Source organism: Vanellus vanellus (genome assembly GCF_965231255.1).
Source record: "Vanellus vanellus genome assembly, chromosome: 1".
Lineage (NCBI taxonomy): Eukaryota > Metazoa > Chordata > Aves > Charadriiformes > Charadriidae > Vanellus > Vanellus vanellus.
The window spans coordinates 166,301,472-166,315,050 of record NC_138905.1 but is presented as its reverse complement, the minus strand read 5'-3'; the positions used below and the strand labels follow the sequence as shown (position 1 = coordinate 166,315,050).

Here is a 13,579-nt window from a genome sequence, read left to right as displayed (position 1 = left end):
AAAGTATATTTTAACCACTAGAGAGCATAAATAAATCAGTCTAGCTACACACAGGCAGCTGATCTTTGGGAAGGGCTACTGCCGGTTTTATAGAATTGCTTTTCAGAGGAGAACCACAGACTCTTTTCACCGAACATAAATGAAACACCTTGGCATCCACTGAGGCAGACTTGGATCGGGAGAGCTGGCAGCCTCTCACAAGAAGCAGTTTTGTTGAACTGCCTTTGAAGAGTTTGAACTGGCAGTGCTGTATTCTGGCTGCAGGGTGACTTGGCTGAGAACGTTAGGATTTCCCCTGACATTAAGCCATTAAAAAACAAAATCATTTCCTTCCCTCCCACCCCCATTCAGAAGGAGAAACTATTTTTACTGCCAGACTTGCTAAGTGTTAGTCCCTCATGAAAGGAGCAGCAGAATTAAAACCATTTAAGGTTTTCGTAATTAAAGAGCAGGAGACACAAATTAAAAATATATTAAGTAACTCATATTTAATGTGCTATTAAACTTTATTTTACAATCAGAACGTGCAAAATTATGAAGGAAATCAGATAGTTAAAAAATGCAAGATATGAGAACAGTGTCGAGAACTTGTGCTGGAGCACTGATTTTGGTAGATGGAGTGATAGGAGGAGCATATGAGTCTCAGTCACATGAAAGGTGTGGACTGTGCCTCCCAGAATCCAACAGCTTTGACAGCAGCCTCTTGCAAAATCATATCAAAAAATCCCCGATTAAAAAAGGATTACAAACTCTTATCATTTTTGTCTCATCCTTGGTCTTCCGTCTTGACTGTAGATTTCCCCAGAAAGGTGTACAGCAATGGCACTGGTGCTGCGCTAGTGCCAACCAGAGTGGAATAATTAGTTCAGTATCTCGAAGTTGTACTTTTATTTATTATATACTTTTATTATTTATTATGTACTTTTATTATATATATATATCACAGAAAAGGATTTTCCTTTTTTTTTGCAACATATAGTCCTCTGGGTTTTTTTTGATGAGGCTGCTACTGCCTTTCTGATGGGTCTGCATTTTGTATGTCTGTAATTTGCATTTACCTTTGCTCAATACCATCTGGTTGGGTGTGCAACAAACTATTACATTTAACAAGGTTGCTTTAAATTGGGTTGGTTATTTCTTGAGCTTGAAACCACTTCCAACTCTCCCTCACTTGAAAAATTATAAATACACTTTTTCATGTATCACCTGAACTTTTAATTACAATTTTGAATAAAATTGCTTTGAAAATATCATTATTTGGCAAGTCCATTTAAGATTTGTCCTGTAAGTGGTTATAAATTAAGCTTTTTAATAATTTATGTAAGCACTGTTCTGAGTATCAGCCTTACTCTCTAGGCTGTTGTTCACAATGTTGTCCTGGACTTCTCTTGCAAGTTCTGTAAAATGATTAAACTTATGTATGAAAATTATAAAATTATAAGTTGCTGCTGTAACTTTAGAGCTTGCTTAGGGTTCTGGATGCCTAAGAGGTATTGCCAAGTCCTGAGGCTGGAGAGAACTAGTCACAGATAAAGAACACAAAATTTAGAAAGAGAACAAAGGAAATAATACACAATTTCTGCATGATTTTCCTGTGTTGTAAACCCTGGTGGTACTCCACTGCTCGTTCCTAAGACAATCTCATTAATGTCTTTTTCCTTTTCTGATGGAAAAACGTCCTGTTGTACCAAATGCTTGCTCTCGTTTTCGGCACTTGAATTTTGACTCAGTTGGGAATACTTTAATCTTCCATGCACATGTGCACGCTCTCACATATCAAAATACATTTTTCTTTGCAACAGAAGTTTGATATTAAATAAGCAACAAACAATAAGCAACAAACCATATAAGCTGTTATAAGCAGCAAACGATAAAACCCTTCTGAAGTGCTTGGAAATACTGAAATGCTGGTGCTCCCTCTTGTGGTTTAATTAGAAGAAGACACGTCAGTGAAACCGGCGCTATGTGTGTGGATATATTGGCTCCTGCAGCAGGAGCTCAGCTGGAGATTATTACAAAGTTAAAAGGAGAAGCGAATCTTACTTTGAGAAATCTTCATTTTTCACCTGCTTAGATGATCAGAAAGTGCCAAACCCCTGTGTTGCCCGGTGACAGAGAAGCCATCCCCTGTGCCGCTCGCAGAGGCTGGCTGGCAGAATGAGGTGTAAAAAAAAAAGAGTATGCTGTGTTGGTCTTCGTCTTCTCCTCTGTCTGACACGCAGGCACCTACCTGAAAGTATTACGTATCCACTTGCAAGGATTAAATGTGAATCAAGGAAACTTCATAATAGTTTAAGGCATTGTTTTTCTGGATGAATATTTTGGGCAGTTTGATTAGTAATCTGTTGCTGGAAATGCTTGTGACTCATCAAGGGTGTGTTTCTTGAAGAAAGTATTCACTTGTGTATTCCTAGAAAATAAAAGAAAATTCACTTAACCACTTTTTTTTTTTTTTTTTTCCTTTGGTAACAAATATATTTTCAATCAGTCCCTTCATCCCATCTCATTCTAGCTTTGTTTTAGAGTTATAAAACTTCAGCTGTCCATTTGCTCATAAGTGTTTGAGAGGATTTAACTGTGAGAGATGGTGACAAGTCTGTGATCTGATAGCTAGAAACAGAAGCCACCAGACGAATCACTAACTAAAGCATGCATTAAATAAAAGCAGTTTTAAATGCCTATATGGACTACAGCTACACTGATGGTTTATAGGTCTGAGAGACTGTGTCGTAATCTACTGAGTATTTGGCACACACCCCATTTACAGGTAATCCTGGATATATATGTATCAAAAACTTACAGTGCTTGCTAAACTTACCAAAACGAAGCATGAACCAGTTAAACATAAAAGAAAGAGCAATTTTCAGACTCTTGATTCTGGTTCTCGGCTAGAGCTGTGTCTAACCACAAGAGGTTTTGTATCTAGAGAAGTGTTTTCTTCCCTGTTACTCTATGCACAGCAGTAAGAACTTGTGAATACAGACTACAGACACTCTGCGAGACTAGAAGATGCTCATCCTTTCAGTGTGTTTCACAACAGCCCGTGAACCAAAGTGTAGCAGAGAGTCTCAGGATTCCTGGCAGAGTGGCAGCGTTTAAAGATTATGGCATAGTTAATCACCAAGACTTGTCATATCTAGTTCGAAAGTGCACCACAGGACTGTGCATCCAGTTTGCTTCAGTCATTTGATGTAAAATCATTTCGGTAGAAATGCTGAGGTCAGAAAGAACCATGTCTATAGTGGGGAAAAGAAACCCAAAGGAAGTGACTGATTTCTCCTATTGGGCATGACAGTATCCCACCATTATTGATATGATGCTCACATCATTGTTCAGTCCTGTGTAAATGTAAAGGTTTATGATGCTCAGGTTTTCCACACTGTAAGTAACCATAAGTAGACATTCTACGGAATTGAACCAAGCAAAATCAAACTGCCATAAAGTTCATGTGTGGCACTAATTGCAATTTAACTGCATGGTTATTACAAGAGCTTTTAATTAACCCAGTCATCATACTGTGGCATACAAATTGTGCATAATAACAGCATGCTGAGTATAATGACAATACTTTTGTCTGAACTGTGAAAATCAGGAGTTTTATAATTTTCTGAGGTTTCTTTTTATGCTCTTAAATATTATGCGGTATTTAAGAACATGTGACCAAAAGAAAAAACAACAAACAAAAAAAAAACCCTAGTAAGTTGCTGAGGCTTATGTGTTTTGAAATTTTATAGCAGTCTTTAATTCTTCCTGAAATTCAGTGAGATGTGTAATTCTCTGCTGAATAATATTTTTGGTGATTTTTCAGTCTCACTTTTCTCAGGGTATTTTCAGTTCCCTCTGAGAATCATTTTATACTCTTTTTTTAGGACTTTGTGTTTGAAGCCAAGAAAAATGCTCAGTTTGTGAAAATATTCAGTGGGAATACCCTTTCAGTGAAACTGGAAGATCATAAGAATACATTCTGATCAGATACTGCTGCAAAACGCTCATTTGTTAGATCCCCTTCTCTGAAAATTATGATTCCAGTCTGTGTCTTTCAAGACTGATGGTAATAGCACTGAATGAATTTTTACTTGGAAGGTTAATTTTGCAGCCCAAAGACTAATAATTAAGAAACAATGTGGCTAATGGACATAGCTGTCCTTCAGAAAACAGGGGAAATAGTTGTACAACTAAGTGGCATTACACTGATACCGTGTGCTCATTCCTGGAGATCTAAAGAATGTGTCAAAAAAAAAAAAAAAAAAAGCAGACATTATTATGGAAAGTGTATTTATCTATTTTTTTAGACCTGTATTGGGAAATGAGGTACTGACATTTTGGTTCTAAATTATTTGGCTCACAGACAGAACAGGCATCTTAAGGCAAGATAAGAGTATATTTTCATTTGCACAAGTTTACTGAAGAAATCAGGTGACAATGAAGACTGGGTCAGTGAGGGAGGCAAATGTACCTTTGGCATGCATATGCAGTTAATGGTTTAAACATGACGTTAAAAGTGACAGCCACTGGTGAACAGTTAAAAAAAAGACAGATTGGGATCAGCTGGGTGGGCGATACAAGTGCGATGTACCAAACACAAAAAGAAGAACCGACGCCACATAAGGCCAGTGGCCCCGAGGTCTTAAATATTGGAGCTATGAAAAAGGTAACAGAGATAATGACAATATCATTGTACATGCTGAAGTAGCTCATCCTGCAGAAACTATGTCTGAAGAAGTAAGTGACTTTGCTAAAGACTGGTGAGCTAACCTTCAGCTGTGAGAGCTGTTGCTGTCATTAACGGAACTGAGTTGTCAGCAATATGATTACTGTCATGCTCTTCTTTCTGGGAATGGCAGAGGTGTGTGTGGTGCTGTACAAACACTTTTTATCATTTAGCTAATGCTGTTTTCAGATTTTTCCAAAAATGGGTTTTGAAAAAAAAAAAACCTCCGCTCCTCAAAAGACATTTCAGATAATGACTGGATTTTTATGGTATTTATATATATAAAGTATACCCAAGATTAATTTTTTAAGAAAGATTTTATATTTAAAACTAAGGTTTCTTTTTACATGCATCAGTGAATGCAGGTTTCCTGGTATTGCACAATGCATTTCTTGAGACATTCAATCAAAGAGAATAAACAGAGGGAAAGGTCATCAAAAAGTATTTTGAAGCAACTTTGAATACAAATATAACAAATATCATCCATATTCCAAGCCATTATGACTTTAAAAATTACTGATTTTCTTTACTTGTTCATTTTAGTAGGAGTAAAATGTAATGAGATTTTATTGTAAATTCAAGAAATATCAATAGTGTGGATTCTCCTGCCTTCCTAGTGAAGCTGAATGCATATGTTTTTTTCAGTTTACTATAGCTGGAGCCATTTCTTTTTCTTTCTTTCTTTTTTTTCCCTGACCCAAAGGACTGCTGCTCAGGGTCTGTATTAGCCAATGACTCATCTCCACCACGTTTCTCCTCCCCTCACAGGCTCCTACCTGCAGTCAGTCTCTGAGAGTGCCTGGACAGCTGAGGTGCCTCTTTCAGATGCGCAAGGCACCTAAGACCTACGACAACCTGCAAGTGTAACCCATGCCTGTCATGAGACAGAGCCTCCTTCCCAGACAACTGCATCTGACTTTGCTCTCTGTTAAACCCTTATTTTTATTCTTAATAAGACAAAGAGCTGTTGAAGAGTGTATGGCGAGCTGGAACTGAGGTGACCCAAACCATCAGTTGTTTTGTCCTAAAAGCCGATCATAAGCATAACGCTCCCCATGTCACATCAGTGAGCGTAAGAGAATATGAACAAAGGGAGATAAGTAAAAGGATAAAAGCATTTTTTGTCTCTGGTAGATCTACATTGTATTGGTATCGAGTGGCTGGTGGGATAGGCTGCTGGAGAGGCTGGAGAAATGCAGCACTGAAGGGGCAGACTGGCACAAGGATGGGTGAACCCTAGAAAGAGTATAGAGACTTATGGGGGAAATGAGAGTCCAATTAATCTGGTGAAGGACATGGGATAATATGCTCTGAAGAAGAGCTTATAGGGGAAATAGTGGGAAAAGTGTGAGGGAGGTTTTAAAGTGAATTTGAGGACAAGAACAAATGTGGTAAGATGCTCTCCAAGGAAACACTGCCTCTAATAAGAAATGATGAGGTGAATACTTCAAGTGATGTTTAAAGTGTATCCCGTTAAGTCCCTTAAAGGACATTGACCGTATGTCCGGGGACATCTTGCAGGTAAATTTGTGCACAGCATTTGAAAGGGATTCAAACTATAACTTGGATGCCTAAATTAAGACATGAGAATTGCACCCAGAAAGGATTATTCGCTTTCAACTTTACCCCCACTTTCAGCTCATAAGGTGAACACTTATTCATATGTAGTAATAATGCTGATTCTTCTTTTGACTGGTCTAAGCAAGTACATTCAATGAGTCTTTCATTATGACCACTTACACCATGCATAACAACAAACTCATCAAAATCAGATACGTTCATTTTATTTTAAATTTCATATGTATTTCTTAACTAAGAGCACAGCAGTTCTTAGTTGGAAAGGCGGTCCCTAGGACTTTCACTTTTGTCTTTAATGTCTGTGATGGTAACTTGAAACATGAGATTTATTTGCTTTCCCTATTCTTACATTTGGGGATATAAAATACAGCAGGAAAAAATAATCCATGCTGTATATAATATATGCACCCTTTCCTCTTTCTCATGGTAGCATTTTGAATATGTTTCTGCTTCAAAAATTGGATCCCTGTCTTAGAGCCAACAGCGATCTCCTCTCTCCCTTTTTCTTTTAAAAAAGTTGACTACCTATTGAAAACAAGTTTTCATAAATCACATACGGTATTAGTTTTTCAGTAGCACATGTGTGCTAGCTTACACAAGATATGTGCTGTTCAGCCTGCTTAATATTGTGTCTGATGTAATCCCCAGCATTAAGTATCTCTTATTTAATAAATATGTATGGCCCTAATTATTTTTATTCACTGACTAGGAAGAATAATGAACTATGAACATGAATTGATAACCTCTATTGTACAAAACGCTCAGTATCACATTTTACAAAGAGGAAAATGGGAGTTCACGTGAATTTGTATCTATTGGCATCTAGATCAGAAAGCGAGAGATATAAAATCCCTTGATATTTTCAACATCTATGGTCCGAATCATTAAACTTACATCTTGGATCGTTAAATTTACATCTTGCAAAGTTGTAATGCAAGTTTCCACCATGCTAACTGTTCGCTATATGCTCTGGGTAACTGTGCTGAACGTGCCATAATAATTCATCAACCCTGAAAGAAATCAAAAAGTTCAATGCATATTAAAAATGTGATTGAGGTGTAATAGAGAAAAAATGGAAATCTGCCACTGTTCACAACACATCATGTTCTCTGAGGTTACTGTTACTGTCTGCATAGCAATACACTTGCCTTACAGGAAGAAAAAGAGCCACAACCGATAAAATCCGTGTGGTGACTTGAATATACACCTGGTATTCCTTCAAAATGAATGATTTTGTTTGGATTTTTTCTCCTGTAAGATGACTAGTTATGTGTTTACTGCATTCATTATGGATATAGTGTTGAGAAATATGATAATTAATGGTACTTTTCTTAGCTTAATGTCCATGGAACATTCCTATTAAAATGGACTTAAACTGTATTGAGAGATACGTAATCATTTTTGTTTAAGTGTGTTCTTTCCTTTTTCTTGTGGCTTTTTTCCCTTTTAGGTGAACAAGGTATGTGGTCCTCCTGCAAGGAAGCCTACACAGTCTCCAGGTTGCTCCTTTGATCAGAACAAAGATAGTCAAGGATTGAAAGTGTTCTCAAGAGACAGTGAAGAAACCCTCGCCAACAGAAGAAAGTAAGACATTAGTTTTACAGCCAGAAAGAAAGAATAAAGTAAGCCATTAATTTTACAACAGAATAGATTATGTTCAATGCAATGGCATGCATTACTAGAGAATAAATAAAGACTGCAAAGGATGAAGCATTTCAGCAACACAATCTGCTCTGTTACGTTTTGGAAAGAGTAATTTCATTACTAGATTTTGTTTTCTGAAGCAATTGACATATGACCAGAGTAATTTGGTGTGCTTTAAAGTATGTAAAAGAGTGGATAACATTGGTAAAATATGAATGTTAACTCTATGTGTCAATTTTCGAATGATATTTAACTTGCACATCAGCAAGCTTTACCACATCTGTGAAGAAGTGGATGTGACTTTTATGAGAAGACTATTTGTGCAAATTGATCAGACAGAAACAAATGAATGACTGTCCTTACATAGTTCTACTGTGAAAAATGAGACAATTAAGCATTTAAGGCTAAATCTTGAAATCCTTGTTCAAACAAATTCAGCTGATTTTTTTTTTTTTTTTCCCCTCTGGCTCTTTTTCTAGTATATAGTGAATTCAGGTGACTGCAAAGGTTTAGAGATTTGATTTATACCTGGCTGAGCATTACAGGGTAAAATTTGCCTAACTGCATAAGTTTAAGCTGCTATTATACTCTATGGAGAAGAGGACTCAGTTCAGCTGCCCACACAACTACAAGCGCCCAGTGCCACTTGAGGATGCCCTAGGGTATCCAAACTGATCTGCTGCTGCCAAGAAGGGTGCAGGTGTCCTGTAAATTGTATCACGTATTCCAGCCTTCTGCAGATATCTTGGACAGCTGAGGACATCTCAAAGGCCAATCTATCTTAGGACAAATGAATCAAGTCTTACTGTAAGGAGTAATTGCACTGTAAGAAGTAAGGATAGTATTACATTTGAGACTAAAGGCCCTATTATCCAAATAAAGTAAGAAGTTAAAATCAGAAATTTCTTTTCTATCACAGTGTTTGCTAAAATACAGAGAGGTTTTCTTTGTCCTCTTTTTCCTTTTATTTCAATTTGCAGTACAGAAGGAAAACAAAATGAGAGAATTGCAGGGAATAATTGCTCACTCCTGATGTCTGGAGAAGAACAAGTGCCTCTGAGCTTCAAAGGCAAACCATTCCAGTTAGTGCAAGGTCCTTCGTGTTCCAAGTAGTGGAGAAAAAAACAACACCAAACACAGGATTTGGAGAACATTGTGGAAAGGAAAGAGGTGCAAAAGAGAAGTTTGCTTTAGCCAGCATAGAAGTTCATCAGGCAATACCTGTTATACGGGCACACTTTCTCTGTTTAGTGCAGCTAAGTAAGGTCTTGCTGTTTGCCGAACGCAAGCCCTCTGCAAACATGAAACTGTATTCTAAAATCTCACTTAATCCAGGACTGTTCCATGTTTCAAAATAAGTGGTGTCTGCATTGACCTCAAGGAGGTTGCCCAGAAGGAGACCTTAAGGGGCATCAGAGGCAGTGGGCAGCACAAAGCGCTGCTGTTTCCCCATGACTTCCCCCTGCCTGAGGTGCCGGAAACATTTTATGGCACGCGACAGGCGCTACACCAAAAGGCGGTGCAGGAGGAAATTTGAGATCCACTGACATAGATTCCTGTTTCACAACTTCATAGATGATATCATCTTCATTTGCTGCCTCCTGGATCGCTTCCTTCCTTATGAGTCACAATCGCTTTATGTTTCACTTTATATTCCCATGGCAACTGCAACAATTCCTCACATGGGAGAGCGACTTCAGCGATATGCTTGCAGCCTGCCTTTGAGGAAGTGCTGTTCTCCGAATCTAACTCCACTTTATTTGCCTCCCGTGTGCTCCTGGCAGCTGGTTGCTCTCAGCATCTTTCACAGGCTTTAGCAGAAAAGAACAGGCTTCTCCCAAACGGCATAGACTTGGTCAATGACAGTTATCTTAGGGAAAGCAAATGAACAAAAAGACTCCATTAAATGTGTGGCTCCGAAGACTTCCCTAATTTCCTAATATTTTTCAAATGCATGTCCAGATGAAAGTTGACATTTCAAAGCGCGTGTTGGACAGCCTCTGCCTGAACTTTTCCTAAATTATTTTTACCATCAGACCTAAGCTGCTATTTTCTAGTACTATGTATAGTACTATATCTTCTTGTATAGAAGAAAAGGAAGTTTCTATGTGCTATTGACACCAAAAATTGTCAGACGAATTTTAAAATTTCTCAGCAGAACCTTCCGTAGTAATAGACAAACTTGAACATATATTTTCCTCCAGAACTTAACACTATAGACAGCTTTTAGCCAAAAGAAGAAAATTGTAAAAAAATATGAACATTTCCAAATAAACGATAAGAAGTATCTGCAGCTTCAACTGACTCTAATTGCACATTTGTGCTCGGCTGCCTATAATTACATGCTATCTGGTCTAGAAGATGATGATGTGAAAATTGACATTCATACCATCTGCCTTTCTAACTACTTTGGTCAGACGTCAACAGGGGCTGAAATCAGTTATGACTTCTGTATTAACTTTAGCTTTGCCTCAGGGTGTATTTACTAATAAACTGAATAAGTGACCTTTCTGTTAGAATGCAGTTTGTCACAAGATATCATGGAAGCTGCATTTATTTCAATTTATGTATTATACATGGATTGATTGTGCAGAAGAAATTGCAACTATTTACTATGAGAGGGTTCTCTAAACACTAGTTTTCATCCAGAACGTAAACCCAAAGCATAGACAAAATCAAAATCAATGCCACTCAATGGGAAATGAAGGAAAATTGCAAACATACTGCGCACACTGGATGCAATTTTGGGGGTGGAGAAATACAAGATATGACTATTCATGGTTGGGAGAGCGTGGATGAGTCATATTTACATATTTAAAATATATTGTGCGTAGACAATTATATGATGTGTAGTTAAAACTGACCCTACCCGAGATTTTCAGAACTGCAGTTTTAGACTTAATAGGGCACTCAGACCACATTTAATAGGCATAGTAAATATAAATCACTGTGGTTTGTGTAAAATATTTGCCCTACAATTACAGGAAAGAACACGTGGCTTTTTAAAGTACAGACTATATATAATCACTCATGTTTTATCTGTTTTAATTTGGAGTAAACAATACTTAACAATTTAATTCCTTATGCCTTTTTAGGTCTATGTTGATTAAATATAGGGAAATGTGTAGAATATTTCTGGCATTTTTTGACAACTCCAGACACCATACAAGAAGTTAACATGAAGTGAAGCTTGCTGGCTTCAGAGCAATGACTACAGCATTTACTGGTGCCTTTCTTTGTGCCTGCGGGTCATAGATAACTCAGTGTAGTGTTATGTTATAAACCAGAATGAATAAATATTTTAATTTTTCACAGCAGGAATGGGTCTCCCAGGAAGAGATTTTCAATACATAAGCAAACAATTTATAAACATAAATATCACAATCCAGTTTAAAACATACTAACTAAAAAGCCATTATTTGTTTTGATTTAAATACAAAACCTTATCATTAGCTCTGGGCATCTTGACAATTATTTGAAATAGCAGTACATAATTTATAACCTACCAGTACAGCGCATGATAAAACTGATGTCATTTTTCAGACAGGAATTTAAATAACCACTAAATATTTAACACCTACATCTTAAACCCACCTTAACTAAATCTTGAGTTGCTCCATAACTCTAACAAATACTCTTTGTATTTGAAACACTGTGTAGGGGACCAGTTGATAGCGCTTTTGAAAAACAGGTGACACACCTATTTTTTTTATTTGCTACGCTTTTTTATTAAACATTTTTGGTATATTTGTACAAGTGTAACATTGCAAACTGCATCACAACTATGCAAGGAAATTACAGGTTGGAGGAAAATATTCTCTGTTCCAGAGCATGAGTAAAGCTTTTTTTTTTTTTTTTTCATTTTGACCAATGAGAGTATTAGCTTTCTAAGCTACTGAAGCGTATCTGAGAGAATCACACTTATCTACCAGGAAATTGACAAGTTGATTTAAAAAATCATTGGAACCTATGGAGAGTAATAGAATAAGTACATTCTTTATCTTCTTGTTGAAGCGCACAACAGCAGTACTGCTTAATGTTATTGATTGACACTGTCAATTATTTCCCGTGTTCCCCTGCGCAGAGAATTTATCAGCCACCTCCGGCTCTACAGAGCGTTTTACGGCGGCCTGGCTGATCGGCTGTGCGGTAATGAGTTGGCAGCTGCCGATGGACTCCCATGTTGGAATGGAGAAGATGTTGTAAGAAGGTACCTTTCTCACTCACTTTTGTCATTTCTTTTGTATTTTGTGTTTCTCTAACGTAGCTTCCAGCTCGAGTCAAGTACGTTGTTTCCCTACGTATGTGTCAAGGTTAGTTAAAAAAAAAAAAAAAGCATGGGTTTCCTTCTCTCAGACTTCACCTGTAAACAGTAAAAAAAAATAAAAATCTCCCTGCATCTCTCTTTTGAGGAAAAAGAGAATTCTGCTGTTCTCCAGACATTTCTCCTTCAAATTTACCTATATGTATACTGGAAAAGAAGCTAGACTGGCATTTACAAAAGACAGTTGGGGAAGAAGAATATGGATTTTTGTTTAAGCTTTATCTTTATAAAATGCTCCTTTTAATACAGTGTGTGCGATAACAGAGTCAAGCTAGTTGTTTAAAACTTCTCTGGCTCTGAAGATGAAGTAAGCTCCTAATATATATGGTTTCTCAGGAGAGAACTAAAAGTTAAGACACAAAGATAAAACATTTTAAGGGTGAAACACATGTATAGTTTTATGTATGCAGCGGCTTGGGAGACATCATTCAGCAGCAATGGCAAAGAAGAGATAATAATAAACTGCTGTGCTCCTGGATGTGTATCTCTGGAATCAATATATTTCACAGCTTACAAAACACTAGCATTTGTGGATGTCAGAAGGATTTTCAGAGAGCTGATCTCTGATTTTGCTTTATTGCTGTCATCACCAAAACAAGTATTTCACTGAGCAGAAAGTCCTTGGGATGGCAGAGACCAAATTATTAAAAGGTTCATTGCAATTATTTTTTTATAAAGATCATGCTGTTAATACAACATGTATTAGCAGTTAGTATCAAAGGTCATATCAAGGAAGGTGACAAAAGGCTGTGAGGTGAGTTGGTAAAGTGGGAGACAGCTGCTACCAAATAGAAGGAGCAGTGACAGCCTGCATCTTCAGGTATCTCTAAAAAGGTTAGGTAGGAGCTGTAATTTATTGATTAATGATACTTAAGGAAAATTAATGGATAACCTTTCAACAAACAGCTACAGGCCTACCTTTCTTTATCTTCTTGGGTAGCTGCTTTGGCAGCAGCAGGCCCTAAAGAGTGGTTGACTCCCTTGATAGCCTCATTGGGAATCTTTGTCCTAAGGTTTCAATGATCTTCTCAAGATGGCATGTCCTTTCTTTGAAATTTAATCTCAACTTTACCTCCTGACTTTTGTTTTGCTGCCCTTCCCGAAATAATTTATACTACTCCTACCAAATGTTTCAGTAACAATTTGAAGTTAAAATCTTGTACAGATTTTCTAAGAACAATGTTCTTATATCACTGCTTTTGTCTGCTTATAGTCTTACTATTAATATATTTTTTCAAACCTATATTATTATATTATGTGGCACTATTATATTTTAGTTATTATCATATATTATTATACTATAATTATGTTTTTATGTTTTA

At 37.0% G+C, this 13,579-nt stretch overlaps 1 protein-coding gene across 1 annotated transcript in view; it reads left to right on the top strand.

The window, feature by feature from the left end:
- Positions 1-13,579, top strand: part of GPC5 (glypican 5) — a gene marked incomplete at both ends in the record, with an annotated part of 765,009 nt that overhangs the window by 140,221 nt on the left and 611,209 nt on the right. The window contains 2 exons of the mRNA XM_082480394.1: positions 7,740-7,873; positions 12,018-12,143. Of these exons, the coding sequence (XP_082336520.1) occupies positions 7,740-7,873; positions 12,018-12,143 (260 nt within the window). The remainder of the gene's footprint in view (positions 1-7,739; positions 7,874-12,017; positions 12,144-13,579) is intronic.